Source organism: Juglans microcarpa x Juglans regia, chromosome 8S (genome assembly GCF_004785595.1).
Source record: "Juglans microcarpa x Juglans regia isolate MS1-56 chromosome 8S, Jm3101_v1.0, whole genome shotgun sequence".
NCBI classification, from domain to species: domain Eukaryota; kingdom Viridiplantae; phylum Streptophyta; class Magnoliopsida; order Fagales; family Juglandaceae; genus Juglans; species Juglans microcarpa x Juglans regia.
Genome location: NC_054609.1, coordinates 11,713,217 through 11,732,471, shown reverse-complemented (window position 1 = coordinate 11,732,471; position 19,255 = coordinate 11,713,217). Strand labels below are relative to the sequence as shown.

Sequence of the window (19,255 nt, the reverse complement as noted above, 5' to 3'; positions counted from 1 at the left end):
TCATTAATACACTTCAACTATGCCTCAAACAACCACTCAAAGGTATGTGCATCGTCATTGGATATTAAATATCACCGAATATGATTGATTGACCATGGTGGTTCACACCAACAAACGGCGGTGCAAATAGAATCTTGTACGCATTAGTCAAGTATATCATGTCAAATGTAATCACATTCCCGAATGATTTATACGCAACTCTACTTCAGGTGTCTGTCCAAAACAAATTCTTTAACCACAACTCATGGTCCACGTCTATTTGATAGTAAAAATCTGGATTTTTACTTTACATATCTTGAAAATAGTTACATAGGATTTCAGCAGCTCCAACCTCGAGGCGAAGCTGAAGTGCTTTGACAATGTAGCTCCAACACTCCTCCCCGAATGGTACATTCTCGTAACCCCCTACCTCAACATCCATAACCTTGAAATTTTTTGACACTCGTATACCTGCCTCATCATTTATTTCAAGTCTTTTAGCTACACGAGCATCAACATTCTTAAAACATCTGAAATGTCTTGCCTTTCTCGAACTACAAACGTATGCATGATCCAATTTTACTTTAGTCAGGGTATATCCACCTTCATCATTCAGGGACGCATTAATTCTAGCCATACATCCTACGTTTTTTGTTCCTCTTGACTCCAGAATCTTCGCAGCCTTACTCTTGGATGTGCCTTCTTGCGCACATACCAAGCAGAGCCATCTGACATTCCCATAATCATCCGGTCTAGAATTCCTTTTACACACCCCAAATCCCTTCTGCTTACCATACTTCATGTAGTAAGACCAAACTTCTTCTATAGATGAAAATGTCATTTCAAACTTAGGAGATTCAATGGTTTTATCACACTCATTATCTACATGTCTTACCTTATCACACTCATTATCTACATGTCCTACCTCCTCATACTCATAATTTGCATGACCTACTTTAGCATACTCATATTCTGCACCTCCCATGCCAAAATCCATTGCAAGTCCAACCTTCAAATTATTTGACAAGTTGCAACCATAACAAAAACTTGAATCTAGAAATGTTTCTCCTTGAAACATTTTGTACACGAACAGAGTAGGAAGCAATACTTATAACAACAACTTGAATCTAAAAATGTTTCTCCTTTCAAATTGGTAATTATCCAATAGATGACTTCTTACAGAAGGTAAAGGAAGCTGCTTTTAAATTTAACCTGATGGGTCAAAATAAAACCCTCACTTTTTTATGGGGGTGGTAGTTATTCCAATTTTTTTTTTAATTGTTCAATCCACTTTTTAGTTTGCATGAATCTGCACACAGCTCAGTCAAAAACCTATATTCATTACGCCTCTAATAATATGTGGCGATAACAAAATATATGGCCCAAGTCCAATTCTACCTTAAGTTGTGATGATGTTAGACACTCTCAAATATCCATTTGAATATATATACATAAGCACTGCAATAATCAAATAATGTAGAGGAATTTAAAAAATTTCAACATCTTTTGCTACAATATTATTATTAGCTAGTATGATTTTCGATCAATAGTTCATTATCATCAACTTCCAATTAATTTCAACCAAAATGTATTTTGAATCAAAAAGAACAAATGGAACAAGTTACAAATAACTAAAGTTGTTTTCCAAACCATAAGGTGCCAATCAGTCATCCTAAGGAATCAGAGTGACCCAAATTAGTGGGGGCTAAAACAAATACAAAGAATATCATAAAAGAAGATATGGAAATCACCAGCAAATTATTAAATTGAATCCAATATACAGTCAAATCTGATAAGATAATCACATATACAAAATCCTAATATAAGAGAAAATGATGGAATGAAAATGGAAATACCTACATCAATAATAACTAGGGAGCATCGGATTCGTGGTAGCTGTGGACGTCGGAAATGGAGCTGTAGACTGCAACTACGTGCCGAAAGATGATGATATACACGTTTAATTTGCGCAAAAGGCTGCACGAAGATGATGTTGGTGGTACCCAGGCCGATGTCAGACTGGGAACTTGCACCGAAAAGAAATGGGTCTTGATGCAATTAAAGAGTCCCAATTTATATTTTTGTTCCTTTCTTTTTATTTTAATATAATTACATGTGGCATGACATGTCAAGCGGGACAGGCAAGCGGGACGAGCAAACGGTGGCTATAGAAGAACTCTAACATAAATGCCCTCAACTTTTGGTTGTGGTGTTGGGTCACCAGACATTGCCCTTAGAAGTATTTTTTGCATTTCTACCGAGATTACCTTTGGATATATGGTTTTGGATAATCTAAGGCTTGGCTTTTAGGAATTTTCTTCTCCTCAGCAGTTACGTACTCTTTGTGCACTTTACTAATATGATTGGCTAAAACAATTATTTTATATTAAAAAAAATGATACAACCAATCATATTAGTGAAATACGCAAGAAATACGTAAAAGTAATTGCAAATGTCCGATATAGGCTGGAATCCAATGCAATCAACCAGTAGAAAAAGTCCCTCGCCTCTCTTGAAAGCTATCGATAACTCAAGTATTCTATATTTACACCCCTCACTCCGTCTTTAACCAACTCTATGCTACGTGGATAGCCGATAGCCTCTCTAGATGCACATGAGATAACTACTTTGACATATCAACATGGCAAATATATTTAATTCCCAATAACCCCTCAAAAACTCACCGACTACGGTACCCCAAGACCATTTTTAAACCAATTCGCAACCTTCAATAAATATGATTCAATCTCCACTCCCTCAAAATCAGCTTCACACATAAGAGCATGCAAGCTGCCCTCCAATAGTGCCCTCAAACCCCGCAAATGTTAGTCCCACCACCAAAGTATGCCCAAAAAGCTGCCATCAAACATATATCCACGTTCGCTTCTAATTATTTGAACTTGCCCTCTCCATTTCTACCTTTGCTATCATGAGCCTTTGAAACAACATCATGAGGACCATCCTTTCAAACAAAATTAGCAAAGTCTCCATTACAAAGCACATAATCTAGAGATTCAAAGAATGGAGTACTGACGTATCAATTGCATTTAGATGCCAAGGACATTTGACATCTATGGATGTTATCATCCAAAGGCACTTTCATTAGAAAACTAGCGTCTTCCAAGTATTATTTATAACAATATACAATCTTCTCAATGAGATAGCCAATATGCATTCAATGATACAATTGTGTTGAGGTGCACTTTTAGAAACGAAGTGAATTAATTTGACTAACACTTCCCTAAAACTGCTATTTATTGCTTCAGACTATCAATGTCATTCTCAAAGAACAATGGCTAATCACTAATAAATGAATAGATTTCCAAGGATCGTATTATATATTTACCTGTCTTCCTTTTCCTTTCTTGAACATTTTCTTCCTTTCCAAGCAGCTATATGATGTATCTGTCTTTCTGACTCAGAAATTTCCGTGCATTAAATTGTAGTAAAGAAACAAACTGGTTCCACAAATGCGCATACTGCAAATGCTTGATGCTAATCAAGGGCAGCCTTATTCCTACGGCCACATATTGGTTTTGGTAAGCCGTCAAAAATTGGCCTGGTGATGGCTGCAGCTGATAGAGCTTGCAAGTCTGTTTTTAAGCTCCACTTAGAAGTTGGCCAAGCAGAGGTTGAGGTGTTAGTTTCCTGGTCTTTCAGGCTTGATGTGCTTGATGATTTACGAACTGCAGCTGGCCCATCAGCTATAATGGAATCTCCCAGCACCACTGGAATAGAACTCAACCATCCTGACTCTGAATCAACTAATGTTGTTCGGCTTGCTGATTTGGGCCTCATTGCTAAACCTTTACCCATAGAAACTGAGAAGCCGCTGCTCCCACCACTGTTTTCTCCATTCAACAACCTTTCTGGTGTTCCACCTCTGGTATCAACCTCAGGTTTTGAACGCCTTCGGACATACTTTTCATCAGATTTCTCACCGTCCCCATCTCCAGGGTCAGCACAAGGCACATGCTCAGTCACCACACCATTCTCAGGCAAGTAACCATTATCTGAGTTTCTGGAGTTCTGACAGCAATTTGAAGGTGTATCAGAAATTGGTGAGGCTTTGGGCAGCAGCCCATCATCAAAGAAGTCTGACCTTTCGGTTTTGTAGACTGTCATCTCTGTGCCTTGAGCTGCACCCTTGAAATTTGGAGATTTCAGATTATAGTAATTCTGTAAAGTGCTCATGGCTGGAGACACCCTCTTTTGAGGTGCTTTCACTCTTAAGGACTGTAATGATCCCAGCATGTTAGATTGTCCCAGGCACGGGGGTGCTTTTCTGGAGCTGTTTTCTCTGCATTACAAGTTTATTGCCATGAGTTTTTGCAAACCTACTGTAGATATCAATCACCGACTGAGTTACACCAAAGTCTACACCTCAGAAGTTGTTTAAAAATTGCAGAATATAAACGTATCATATTTATCTTTTCATACAAAATGTCAAATCCTAACATACAACCTGGGTTAATGTATTCAGGCACAAAAATTTCTTTTATACTAGCCATAAAGGTGCTATCAATGTACTTTGAAAGAAATGCAAAACGTAATGATGTAGTGATAACATAATGGAAAAATCAGTGCATTTGAAAAGAGAACAAAATGAATGGCGAGAGAGGTTAAGCTCCACTAATTGTTGATAGTGTACCAAGTGTAAATTAATTATCTTTTTTGATAAAGTATATCTAGGGGTGAAAACTGATCATATCGGCACGGTTTTTGACCAAAACTAACGCTGACCGATGGAGGGGATTTGCATGGAAGAACTGACCGGACTGGCTGATGGGGGAGGAGAAATACCAACCGTACCGACTCAGGCAGTTCTCAGTCGGTTCTCAATCCCCCTAGCAGCGAGGTTCGTCTGAGAGAGTAGAGAGAGGAAGTGTTGCAGTCTGAGAGAGGAGAGAGAGAATGAGAGAAGTCAAATAAGAATAGGGGAGGGGAAGAAGACGAGCTCAAATCGAAATGACACCGTTTGGTTTAAAATCAAACGGCGTCATTTCACTTATATATATTTTTTTAATATGTTACATATAAAATGACACCGGCGTTGTTTCACTTATATTTTTTTTGTATACGTTAGATCTAAAACGACACCGTTTCACTTAAACTTAAGTGGAACAGCATCGTTTTAACTATGATATATATAAAAAAAAATATATAGATTTATTTAATCAGCTAGTTCAGCAGTTTGAACCAGGACCAAACCGGCCGATGTTGGTTTTAAGGAATTTCTACCACCGGCCAATCGGTTCTCTGCCAGTTCTGTGCTCCAGCAGTTGGTCTGTGTCGGTGCCAGCCGGTTTCCTCAGTTGTTGTACAGCCCTAAGTATATCCATGTGGTAATTATACCATATACGAAAATGAAAATGAAACTGAAGCGCTGAATACAAGGATAAATGTGTATCTATAGTCAAAGTCTAACTAGTAATGGTACTGCTATTGTGAAGCAACGCAACTCACAAATGAGCCAGTGAATTAACTATCTAATCTAAACAGGGAGACCTTTGTTTTCTGGTCTGACACAGCAGCCCTATACCATAGGCATCTATTCCATTTCAGTGGCAGAAATACCGGTAAAATGACAGATTTAAAATTTCTTGCTCAGTGAATTACGAATCAAGAGTAAATGAACTGAAAATATTTTCTAAATTAGTGCACGTACGCACTATAGAGCAGGTGATGCCTGCAAAGGTGAGAACATCAACTGGCATATATAGCATTGAAAACATACCTGCACTGGCACTAGAAATAATCAGAGTACTACGTCAGCCAACTTCCACAATTTTAGAAAGTTGGATACAGCATTCCAGCTAGTATACAAGATAAGAAATCTCAATTCAGTCTCCAAAAATGGGTCCTGCTTGCTCCCATAATGTTTGGATGGAACAAGAGTTTGCATCTCTAAGATGATATGACAATGCGGTGGAACAAGCCAAACAATGGCACATGGAGCTGCTTGAGAGAAATAAAGCTGGTGTCGCATTGGAAGACCATTCAAATGGCCTTTTACATCACTCAAACAGTAGAAAAATGGGTTCAGACAAAATGTATCCAAGGAAAAAAATGGGAAGCATTGTTCAACTGATGTTCAAACAGAATGCTTCGTGGAAAGGGAGTGAAACTATAGTTCGAACGGAACCTACTTAAGGGTGTAACAAGTCGAATTTTAGTGAGTAGGGTGGCATCAAACCTTGGTAATTTAAATTTAAATCGAGCACAAGTCAAGATTGAGCTTACCATCAAGTTACATTTGACGTTTATTAACAACTCATTTATTATTCGGGCGAGTTCGAGCTTATTCACAAGCTACTTAATTTTACCAAAATAAATTATTTATATTACATCTTGAATTTTATCTATAAATTTTGACAAGCAAATTTTGAGCTTTTGTAAATATCCCTATAGAGTTTATGTACATTGGATTCAAGCAACACACATGGTATTAAGAACACGATTTCATCTTATCTTTTTAAATACATAAGATATTTTTTAAGATAATACTAGAAAATAAGTGTACATGAGTTGGGCTGAGCTTTACACTAATTGTACCTTTTAATAATTGATCACAAACGGTTCATTTATTTCAGGCCAAACTCGAGTTTGACCAAGTTGATCTTGAGCTGCTTGTGAGAAGTCTTGTTCATTTACAGCCTTTGAACCCAGATAGTGTGCCTTGTTTGATGTAGCATTGGAATAGGCTTCCCATGTGCATACTAATCCAAGGCATTGCAGTTTAGTTATGTTTCCTTCATTATTTTCAAGGGCATATTCGTAAATTTCTTGGTTTTAGGAGCCTAGGGTTTTGAGATTGTAAGCACATAGAGAGATCTCCAACATTATTCCCAAAAACAAAAAGCAAATTGAGATTTGTTTCCATCATTCTTTTATCTCATTGTGGATTCAAGGAACAAGGAAAAAGAAAGTACTCCTTTCTTTCTACCTTACGCTGCGTCAATTGGAATCCAAATTCACAGCAGGAATTATCTACCATCTCTATGGCTTCCAACAATGAACAACATTGATAATGTCTTGAAGTTAATGCTCTAGAAGATCACCCTAATGAAATTAAACTTTGAAGTGGCATGTTCACCAACTGCAACAGCATATACAGCTGTAGATGTAGATTTTTTTTAATCGGTAAATAAGATTTTATTGATCAGAAGAATAGACAAAGCCCAAGTACACAGGTCATATACAAGAGCAACGCCTATGAGTAATGTTCTAGTGATACAAGAGCAAATTTCAGATACCCAAACCTCCTTATGAAATTGAAGAACAAACAGTGGCCCGTTTTACCAGATGACATTTGAACACATCATTCATCCCTCCCCATAGGAAATCCCATTGTACTTTCTCCATACGGTAAGCCACCTTTGATGGAAGCGGAAATAAAGCGAGGAAATAAGTTGGTAAATTGGAGAGAGTACTTTTGATGAGTGTGACTCTGCCACCTTTGGATAAGTATATCTGCTTCCAACTAGCAAGTTTCAGCTCCATTTTTTCTACGACATCATCTCACCTAGACATCAATTTGTAATGAGCACCCAATGGGAGGCCAAGATATTTCATGGATAAATGAGATATTTTACATCCCAAGATGGAAGCCATACTATCCACCTTATACTTGCCCCACCGAAACTACGTTTGATTTGAGCAAGTTCACCTTCAATCCAAAAACAACTTCGAAGCATAGAAGGAGAGCAATCAATGCACGGATATGATCATGGCTGGCCTCACAAAATAACAGGGTATCGTTGGCAAATAAGAGATGAGATATATTGAGAGAGCTAGTATTTGCCTCCCCCACTGAGAAGTTGGATATAAAACCACCCTCCACAACACCGGAGATCATTTGCTAAATGCTTCCATTATGAAAACAAATAGTAATGGAGATAAATGCTTCCATTACGAAAACAAATAGTAATGGAGATAAGGGATACCCCTATCTCAATCCCCGTGAGCACCATTTCACCCTGAAACTGCATCTCTCAAGCATAGAGTAAGAAGCTCCAATTGCTCGATCACAAGCCTTTTCAATGTTTAGTTTGCAAAGAAGCCCTAGCTCTCCCGACTTATGTCTACCATCCAAGCATTCGTTGGCAATAAGCACCGATCGAGTATTTGCCTCCCCTTCACAAAGGCATTTTAGGGCTTTGATATTACTTTCTCTACCACCATGCTTAACCTGTTCACAAAGACTTTTGAGATGATTTTGTACATCCCACTCACCAAGCTAATGGGGCGAAAATCTTTAACTTCAACTGCACCCAATTTTTCTGAAATGAGAGCAATGAAGGTTGCATTGAGGCTTTTTTCGAACATTCCATTTTCATGGAATTCTTGAAAGACACCCATGATATCACCCTTGATCACTTCCCAATAAGACTGAAAGAACGCCATAGTGAAGCTATTTCAGACTTGGAGCTTTATCACCCACCAAGCTTTTTAACACTTTCCAGACCTCCATTTCTTCAGAAAGCCTCTCAAGCCATCCATTTTCTTGTGAGTCGATAGTATCAAAGGTAAGTTTGTCTAATCTCGGTCGCCAAGTAAATTATTCTGAAAGCAAATTCTCATGGTAATTGACAATGTGATCTGTGACCTCGGGTTGGTTAGAGATAGTCCCCTATCCACCAACAACGTATCTATGGCATTGTTCCTCCTATGTGAGTGCCACCTGATGAAAGAATTTGGTACATTTTTTTTTATTGGCATTGGGTGTCTAGGAACAGTGTCTTGACTAATCCCGGGGGTGCACAGGCCCTCGGCAATGAATTTCCCGCAAGTGCACCTCGGGTAATTCAATGAGAAATTTGGTACATCTATCCCCTCCTTCAACCATAGGGCTCTCGAGTTTTGTCTCCAAGATATCTCCTCCACGATAGAGACCCTCTCAAGTTCTACAGACACATAAAGTTTTGTGAGCCCTTTCCACTTCTGCCATTTCCCTTACCTCCAATATGTTCTCTAGTCCCTTAAGTTCCTCTAAGAGTAGCTTCTTCTAGCCTTCCACATTACCAAACACCTGTTCATTCCAGCTCTTCATGTCTTTTTTCAATGCCTTCAATTTACATGCCAAATATAACTTGGAGTTCCTTGGAATTGATAGGAAGTCCACCATCGTTTGACTCAGTCAATAAAGCCCTTTGATTTCAATCACATGTTCTCAAATTTGAAGTACCTTGGACCTCTGTTTATTCCTTCACAGTCAAGAAGGATGGGAAAGTGGTTTGAACATAGTCCGGGAAGTCACTTTTAAATGAGATTCGGATAATGAGTTTCCCAAGTAGAGGAGACCAAGAATCTATCGATCCTTGACCAAGAAGGATGTTCACGGTTGCTCGACCAAGTGAAGGAGCCACTACAAGAGGAATATCTAATAGATCTTGATTAGAAATGAAATTGGAAAAGTCTACAATGTTGAATTGTAGTTGGAACCACACGATCTTTCACTCAATAAAAGAGTGACATTAAAATCACCACCAGTACACCAAGGTATATCCCAGATGGTACATAGCCCGGCCAATCCATCCAATAATAGTCTTCTTGCTTGATCTATATTAGGACCATAAACACCTGCGAAGGCCTATTGGAAGCCATACTCAACATCCTTAAACGACCAAGCCACCATGAAATGCTCCATGTCATCCTCCACCTTTTCCACCACCCGTTTGTCTCGCATCACTAGAATGACCCCTGAGGCTCCTTTGGAGGGTAGATAGTGCCAACCCACCTAATTACATGCCCATTAACTCCTAATGATGCTTAAAGAGATAAAATCCAATTTTGCTTCTTGTAAACATTTTTTTTTTTTTATAAGTCGCTTCTTGTAAACATTTAATGTCACCTCATCACTTGTGAAGTTGATTTCTGATTGCGAGGCGCTTCTCCTTCTCATTTAGCCCCCTTACATTCCAAAAAATGGTTGTTGGCTTCATTGTTCAACCTCCCTTGCCCTCCCCTTCGCTCTCCCACGATTCGAACTCTTTTCGCTTGCCCCATCATTAACTGTCCAGTTAAGCCATTCTAGCTCCCTAGCTCTTTTCTTAGCTGAGTTGATCTCACCAAACGGGCTAGCTATAGATTTAGAAATTTTGTCATCGTCAGATTCGATTTAAAGATCAGGCTATTCCTAACATGGTTAAGCACGGTAATGGATGGGTTTAGCCTTACAATCAGCCCTCTTGCAATGATCTCAAGTACTAAAGGGCCATAATATATGCAGCATCCCTTTCATATGCACACGAAGAGGATTTTGAAATTTCCTCTAAAGAATTAGAAGAAGTTAAAGATAAAAAAGAAGTGGTATTATGGCTGAAGAAGTTGTTTACCTTAAAACAATCTTGAAGAAAGCAAAGGTCAGGAAGCTGATGGGTTGTCTTCGGAGCCTGAACCACAACCCTCATGTGATAACCTTGTAGAGGAATATTATTTGCCATAACGTCAGGAAACTGATTAAAAATTGGGCTTCCATCCAATGCTCGAGAAAAGATTTAAACAAGTTGACAACAACTGCAATACATGTGCAGATTAGATTGCCCAACAGAGTTTGATAAAATTCCTGAAGGACCAATTATAACGAAGATTCACTTAAAAAAAAGTTCAATATTTATCCAAACGAGAAAAAAATGATGCTTGATTCTATTTGGGAAGAATTTATGAAGCATTATTATTTTGTCAAGTTTCTAGAATACTTGGCTTACATTTAGCCAATATTTGGAAGAAGATAATGGTGCATTAAGATTGTTGCACGTAGTCTGTCAACTATTGTTAGTCTGTCAACTATTGTTTATGTCACAAATTGAAGAATAATTCTCAAGCCCATGTGGGTAAAAGTATAAGCGCTTACTGGCATTCTAAGCTACAAGACTATCTCTTAACTTTTGCGAGAAGAGGAAAAAATAAGTGCAGTAGGTGTTACATGGGATTCTAATAGATTAAAGAACATTAGCATCAACTTGAGGATGAGTTTTTACTCAAGTGGATGGACCCAACAAAGGACAAATCAAACAATAATACAAGGGGCCACCTAAGAGAAATAAAGTTAGGAAGGGCTAGTGTTAGAAGACCAATCAAATGGCATTCATTTTCAAAAGGTAGACAGATGGGGTTAGAGTCCAGACAAAATGCATCATGAAAAAGGTTTGAAAAGCATTGACCAAATAGTTAGACAGCATGCATTATGGGAAGGGAAGAGCATGAAATCATCATTAGAAAGGAAGCCGAACAATGTATCCTTTTGAAGTAGTATTCGTATAGGCCTCAAACACGTATACTAATTCCAAGTGGCAGCTAGGGCATTGTTACTTTTGTTTAATTATTTTCAAGGGTTTATCACTAATTTCCATCTTTTGGGAGCCTAGGATTTGGAGACCATAAATATGTAATTTTAGAGAGAGCCTCTGTAACATACTAGTTTTGGTTTTAGAGTACATCAGTAAATTTCCTGGAAAAATTTTATTTTATTATAGTTTTATCAGAATTTATATTTATTTTTATTTTTTTAAACAATTACTATTATAATTTTATTTGAATTTACTAGAGTTTGGTTTTTATTTTCTCTACCTCCACCGAACCTTATCTCTTGTTTTTAGCCTCTATTTTGCACACTTTAAACCACAAATCCGTAAGTTTCATCCCATTTTCTGTCGAATTTGAAATTCTAACCTTATATTCAGCCTCATCCCTAGCTTTGTAAATTCAAATTCTAGTGGAAACCGACTCTGTTAATGAGTAACGATTTCCACTTTACACGTCTCTACTCCTCTAAGATTCCTTTTATTTCTCTATCTTCTACACTTATAAATATCGCTTACCTCGTACGAGAGGAGTAACTCGTGAGCCACTCCAAATCATCTGCTTCTGAAATACCCAGAGTACCAAAACACTGCCGTTTAAGCCTTAGGTTCTTCCCAACCGCCGCCGACCACCATAGGACGTCGGAGCACCACCCGTGGAACCAGAAACTGCCGACCAGCTCAGCCCCAGCGCACCCACTCCATTCCGGTAAGACCTCGACCGCCGCCAGCCTTTGTTTTGGTTTCGGTAGTTCTCGGTTAGCACAGTTTCTCTCTCTAAACTCTCTTTCTCTCTCCCTCACTCGGTGCCGCACCACCATAGGAACTCCCAGTCGTATCGCCGGTCACTCACAGCCACCCGAAGCCGCCGTCGCACTCAGCCCTCTCTCGGTGAGTCTTCCTTCACAGAACCCCTCTCTCTCAAACTCTCTGTTTCCCTCTTAAGCCTGTGTGTTTCGGGTTTTGGCAGAAACCCGTGAGTTTTGATGGGCCTTGGGCCCTAGGCCTTGCATGTGTGTTCAGCTCATTTTTTGTTGGGCTCATGTAGTACACTATTATATTATGGGCCAGATTGTATGTTTTTACAGAAACTATTCTAATTATTTTAAATGAACTTGTATTTTAATTTGTAATTGATTTTATTTTATTAGCAATTTATTAGTTTTATTGGGCTTTACATTTTTTTAAAAGTCAGTTTTTTTTTTTTAAATAAATATAGTAGTCAAAGGTTATTTTATAAGGATGTTTTACGAGTATTTTGTTAATATTCATTTTTCTATGTAGTAAAATTTAATAAAATTATTATATTAAGAATTTAATAAAATTGTGATGTTAAGAATATTTAATAGAATTTATTAGGTTTCTTATAAGATTTAATAATTATGTTAAGAAATAAAACTTAGTTTAAGAATTTAAGTTTATGAATTATTTAAAAATAGTTCGAGTATTCATCTAAATTATAAATAAGTATTTTAAGTAATTTAGATACTAGGATTTATTAAGATGTTTAACACTATCTTTTAGATTGTAGATTTAATTAAGTAAGATATTAGTACTTATGTGTTTCCAAATAAATTTAGTGATAGTTATTACTTCATATAGGTCTCAAGTTACGAAGTGTTATTCAAGAAGAAACACAGCAAGGTAAGTAATTTGATCACAAGTTTAGGATCATCACAATTCAATTTATAGATAATAAGTATTCAAGCCAATTCATTTCCAGCCATTATTTATGAACCACTCGTGTCATATGCAAACATGTCATTCAACATAGCATACGATCATGTCATTCCGCATCATGTTCAGATTCAGAAATTATAATTATATATGTATTATGCCATGCATCTCATGTGTATAAAACACGTAAGCCATCTTAAATTCAAGTGAAAGATAAGATAAGATCAGTTAATAAGATGGCCATTCAGATGCATGGTACCAATGTAGTTCAGTTTCAGGGTGGATGTGCAAGCCACGAACTCAGTCGTGGTCCACCATAGTATGCCAGAATACTATCAGCGGCTCCCTTGCGGCCACGGGATGTGGGGCCGGTGCACAACCTCGCACACAGGGTTAAGAGTGTTGGCCAGTTAGATAAGTCAGATCAATCAGTTAAACAGTCATGCATAGCACAAGCATCAGTATGAATAGTCATGATTTTAAACTCTCAGCATGAAAGTTTTTACGAAAACCTTATATTTAGTATGTTTACGTTGTGATGGATTCCTTGCTGTGTCTTCGACTCATTTTTGTTTATTTTCATGTTTTAAACCACCCAGGTGATGATGATGAATACGAGCAGGCAGGCCAAGAGTAGAAGGAGCATTAAATTTTTGTTCAGACTTTCTAAAATAAAACATGTTTTTATGACATGAGTTTCGTTCAGTTTATTTCATTTAATGTTTTTGGAAGACTTTTTATTAGACCTTTTCTACAAAATAAATTGCTGATTTCATTTATGAAATTTGAGATCTCTTGCCCGATTTTATTTTTATGAAAAGTACGTGACACTCCTAGCCTACGGGAAGGGGGTGTTACAGCCTCTGTATCACTCCACATAATTCTAATAAAGTTGAGTTTTGTTTCCATGACTTCTTCTCTCCTTCTGGATTCAAGAAACTTTAGGAAGGAGGTGTTCTTCTTCTCACTTTCCAATTTCTGCTACATCAGACATTAAGAAGTTCAGTTGTAATCTACTAAAGCATTATACATATTATTGATTGGGAAAAGAATGAATAGAAGCCGCGTGCGGGGGTTGGGGGGAGAAAGAAAGAAAGAAAGGGAATATGAATAAAATTGATGCAAAATGTCTACTTGTGAAGCTTGTCTAAAAAGTTCCGAGCAACCAAAACTTAAGAGTGTAATTTGCTATTTTTTATCAGGTTGCTACTTCGCCATCAAAGCCATTAATAAGGAAAGGGGAAAAAAGGAAAAAAAGAAAAAAGACGAACCATTTATGGACATATAAAACTAGCTAAAGGTAAAACATATTGCAATTTCTAAAGGACTAAGACATTAATGTAAAGTTTCACAAATCTCACAAATATCTGATGCCTGTTACACACTCTACTTAGGGTTTGTCAACATGATCATCATGATGGTAGAGCACCATGTCTTCATAATGTTTCCCAAATGTCATGAATTGGATAAATGCATAATTTTAAATTTACCAGATTAACATAAACATCTTATATAAATATATATATATATATATATATATATCGAGCTTGCAATACTTAACCTCCTTGCAGTTCGTCCTAGGGGTGAATGTCATAGAGGCTGAAACAGTGATACAATCATGCAACATAAAGGGGCTCATAAATCAAATAGAGAGCATAAACAAGTCTCAACTTAAATCATATGTCAGCCAATTCTCCGTTGTAATCTATGAAGTCTTTTGTTTTAATAACCTCCTAATTTTTTGTCCCTAATGCAATGCACACAATACTTAAGTTAGATCTACAAAGCAAACACAATTATATCATCAGAATGGGAGTGGCCTTCAATCAGTCCAAAATGCAGTATTAGCATGCTATAGAGTAGCAATAGGACTGTGCCTTCTGACCTTCCATAATATCTCATTAATAGAAGAGTTTAATGATCTCTATGACCTAATTTGTGCAATGAAAAGGGACAAAAGGCACTTGAATTTTGATATTCATGAAGATCACTAAGTAGAAAGCATTTGATGATGGAAAAGAACAAAGGGGTAGAAATTTAACTCTGAGACACATGCAATAAGCAATATTAATATGATTGTTTTGAACTTGGCTTTATAAGAAGATGCATGGTTACAAAGAACAACTCCTTGCCTCCAATGTTTGCAATATATCACAATGTAACGACCCAAGAAAAGCCCAAACTACGTTCGGGTCTATACTGCAAAAAGACTAGTCAATGTTACAACTAAAACCCCTTAGAGTCATTATAAAGGGTCAAAACTTCTCACTCACAAGCAATATGTATTAACATATAAAGTCATTTTTCTGTAAATAGCACTAGAATATTAAGGCTATTAGCTGTATTGATTTTATTCTTCTATTTTGGTTGTAACAGAATTGATTCCTTCTGTATGGAATTCATGAAAACCTCATCTGCTAACATGGTATCAGAGCTGCTCGACTAGTAGTCTCTCGATCCATGGCAACGCCTCTCAATTCCTCCATTCCTCAGCCTTCCTCGTCTCTTATCTCTTCCTTCTCTCATATAGTCACTCTTAAGCTTACGACCGAAAACTACTTGCTATGGAAAGTGCAAATATCAGCTTACCTTAGAGGCCAAGATCTCTATTGCTATGTTGATGGCACCTTGCCCTGTCCAGAAAAATTCCTTCCTTCTGGTGCGAATGAAATTCCTAAAATAAATCCTGATTTCACATCTTGGGTAAGAATAGACCAACTAGTTCTCAGTGTTCTATTCTCTTCCCTTTCGGATTCAATAGCTGGTCATGTACTATCTACTTTCGGATTCAATAGCTGGTCATGTACTATCTACTACTACCTCACGCTCTCTATGGAAGTCCCTTATCTCTATGTTTACATCCCATTCTTAGGTCAAGGAATTTCAGCTTAGATTCCAATTAACAAACCTTTCTCGTGGAGATCAAACTATCACAAAATACTTTGGAAAATTCAGGTCTCTTGTCGATAACCTAGCTGCCACAAGAAATCCATTACCAGATAAAGAATTGGTTACCTATCTACTTACGGGCTTAGGTTCCCTCTATGAGTCCTTTGTGACTTCTATCACTACACGATCTAACCCCATTTCTTCTTAAGAGCCATACCAGATGCTTCTCATCCATGAAAACAGACTTGCACATTCTTCCTCTTCCAAACAAACAATTGAGCCCTCAACAAATTTTACCTCCCATTCTTCTTCAGGAGGTAGAGCTTAGAGGGGTAGATCTTTTTTTCGTGGAAGACAGGGTCGGGGTCGAGGCAATTATTCGAACCGTGGTGGTCGATATTCCTCTAATTTCTCTGGGAACCAACAACAAACACATGGTGGTGGACCTCGTACTATCTGCTAATAATATGGAATCCAATTCACCATCTTTCTGCATTCAATTTGGGGTATTACAGTCTTTCCCCCCTTAAATCTGACATCTTTGTCGGACCATTCCATTGGTCGCAAAGCTCAAGTCCTACACTTCTGGTCGGCATGAACTCTGATGCCATTTGTAACGACCAAAGGAAAGCTCAAGTAACATTAAGTCTTAAAACCTAGTCATGATACAATTTAAGTCTTTTAGAATCACCCTAAAGGGCAAGAACTTCTCTCTCCCAAGCAATGCATGATCCCATTCACTACCTTCTTATACTTAGTTTGAGGTATTACCACTTTAATGTCGTCTATGCAATAACCTTCACATATCTTAAAACCTATATGTATAATGCAAATCTTCTAGGGAAACCAAAAAGAGAAAAGTAAATTTGGAGATTTTGGATACTACAAGAGTGTCTTGTCATACCCTTTCTTGTGGTAGGTAAGAATGTGTTGTCGTGCAACAAAGACATACTAAGTAAAATGATGAGTAACTGATAAACTGGGAAGAAGAGGCCTATATAACATAGCATTGTATAACATTGGACACCATACATACTAAGAAAAAATCTAATTAATGCCTTGTAGACTGCAAGCCAAAGATGACGACGGATAGCTAGACCCTTAACTCAAAAAGATTATATGCAGAAACAAATTATATCAATACCCTGGAGAAGCAGACCCATTTGACACAAGGGGAGATGGTGGATGTCTTCCTGGTAATGGTATTTGCAATGTCTTCAAAGCAAACATTTGAAAATCTGTGGCCAGGCCATTAATCCTTTTAATGTCAGCTACCTAATTCAATATGAAATTTCCATTAGACAAAAGAAAAGATCGTATCTGATTATAAGCTCAAAAAGTGACACTTCATGCATTTTGGTAGATGAGACATTTAATTTAGGTAAACTTATTTGCACATTTAATAGAAGCAATTATCACCAAGCAATCTAATTCATCTGTTCTACAGACAACCACTGATTCATCTCAAACAGTTTCCAGCATCATTATGTTTGTAACTCAAAATCACGCAAACACATCAATTTAAATATGTTTCATGCACAATATCTTCTTTTTTTACCGCATATTTGAATAGCGTGCATTATAAAGAAACAATGGTTATTCGTCAAAGGTATTATATTGTAGGAGAATGTGGGCAATCCAGAATGGTGTAAATATATTATACTTCCTTAAACAGATGGTGTACATTTTTTCTAAACGGATGGCGTACATTCAACAGTCAGTGCAACAAAAATAAGCCTTTGTCCAAAATACTTGGAACCAGTCCAGTATGTCATTCATCATGGTTATATTGCTTCAGTAATGTTCATCTCCATCAGATAGCTTCCCTATTCTTTTATATTTTGATTGGCACGAGGTGTCAAGGAACAGCGTCCCGACTAATGCCAGGGGTGCCACAGGCCCTTGGCAAAGAGTTTCCCGCAAGTGCACCTCGGGTAATTCAAGGGGAAAGTCCCCCAATCCGATGGCCTCTAGAGATTGTTTGCACCCAAGGGGTTTTGAACCTTAGACCTGGGGGGAGCATACCCTTAAGCCCAAGGCCTTTTCCACTTGAGCCAACCCCCTTGGGGTTTAGCTCCCCTATTCTGTGGTGCATGAAACAGGACAGGCCGATCTCAAATTGGAGCAGAAAAATTTAAGGACTCCAGTTGCCGTTTTCGTGCTGCAGAAGAAAGCAACAGCATGGAAAGGGGAGCGTTTACCACAGAATAGTCAAAGAAGGGGCACATGTGGAGAGAAATGAGCAAGCTCTCAATTAGTTGTAGGAGTCTGCCTGTCTAAGGGCCAGTTTTTATCTATCATTTATTAATCTATTTTATTGGCATTGGGTGTCCAAGAACAAAGTCCTGACAAAATGGTAAGATTTATCTATCATTTATTTGATGAGTTATTATTATATTTTCAAGCCGGTGTGTTGAGCACACTATCCACATTACTTAAATGGTAAGATTTGATTTGTAAAATTCAAATTTTAAAATTTATCTTCCAAATCAAATTATGTCATCTAAGCACTTTATTATGTGTGCTCTATACACCGGCTTGAGAATAGACTTTTTCTCATTTGATTCCTTTAGTTGCAACATGGAGTAGTTAGAGAGAAACATTTAAGGAAAGTGGTGGTGGAATTAGAGGTGCTCTGTTAGTTGTGAAATTGTGTTTGTTATTTATCCTTAAAGTCTTGTATTAATCTGTTCATGATCAATGACAACGAGTACGAGAAACTAATCCAAAAAGCCTAATACGTATACTGGTCTTATTTCCTTCAAATTTCCTGCTTGGTAGATCCACATTAAGGGTCAACCGGAGTTTTGGGCAAATGAAGCGATTCCTTACCGATTGCATTAAAACTTGAGCAGCACTATTGATCTCCCAAGTTCCAAAACACAAAACTTGACTGCAAAACTACTGGTTTAACCTATATGATCCAAAACTTGGCTTAATTTTCTACAAATATACACTCCCCTACTATTAAAGCGGAAAAACAAAGTGGGTACGCATTTTGTATGCAAAATATGAGGGCGATAGTCAAAGGCATTAATGAAATGAAATGGGAATATTCAAAAGAAGCATGACCTGAAATCATACTTGAAATAATGAAAAAAAGGAGTTCAGAGTACCTCAACACCGTACTTGATGGCTACACCGGCGAGGGTGTCCAACTTGGATACTTGGTGCTCTATATAGTTCGCCCCATTTCCTCCTCCACTGCCATTACCATTACCATTCGACGGAGACATATCCTCCAATTCCCTTGTTCTTCTTTTACTTCTTCTTCTTCTTCTTCTTCGTCTTAAACCCCCACCGACAACCCTTGCAATGAATGATCTAGCACCCTAACCCCACTTCCAACTCGATCCAAATATTTGAAAAGACAAGAACGAGTGCTCAGTTGCCAAAGATGGAGACTT

General features: G+C 37.7%; 2 protein-coding genes across 5 annotated transcripts; both read right to left on the bottom strand.

Moving 5' to 3' along the window:
• Positions 1–286: 286 nt before the first annotated feature.
• Positions 287–976, bottom strand: LOC121244223. The gene has a single exon (XM_041142245.1). It carries the CDS (start codon positions 974–976, stop codon positions 287–289), a length of 690 nt encoding a protein of 229 aa, XP_040998179.1.
• Positions 977–3,025: 2,049 nt separating this feature from the next.
• LOC121244599 lies at positions 3,026–19,255 on the bottom strand. Of its 4 annotated transcripts, none has more exons than XM_041142747.1 (5): positions 18,965–19,255; positions 18,681–18,762; positions 16,993–17,123; positions 10,317–10,373; positions 3,026–4,279 (listed from the first exon to the last, which is right to left on the bottom strand). In XM_041142747.1, exons 2-5 carry the CDS (start codon positions 18,687–18,689, stop codon positions 3,475–3,477), a joined length of 1,002 nt encoding a protein of 333 aa, XP_040998681.1. In that variant the 5' UTR covers positions 18,690–18,762; positions 18,965–19,255; the 3' UTR covers positions 3,026–3,474. The 4 variants fall into 4 exon arrangements, with proteins under 4 accessions (XP_040998681.1, XP_040998680.1, XP_040998678.1 ...); XM_041142746.1 differs by lacking the exon at positions 18,681–18,762 and having other exon boundaries at positions 3,026–4,000; positions 4,082–4,279; positions 18,965–19,253; XM_041142744.1 differs by lacking the exon at positions 18,681–18,762 and having other exon boundaries at positions 18,965–19,252.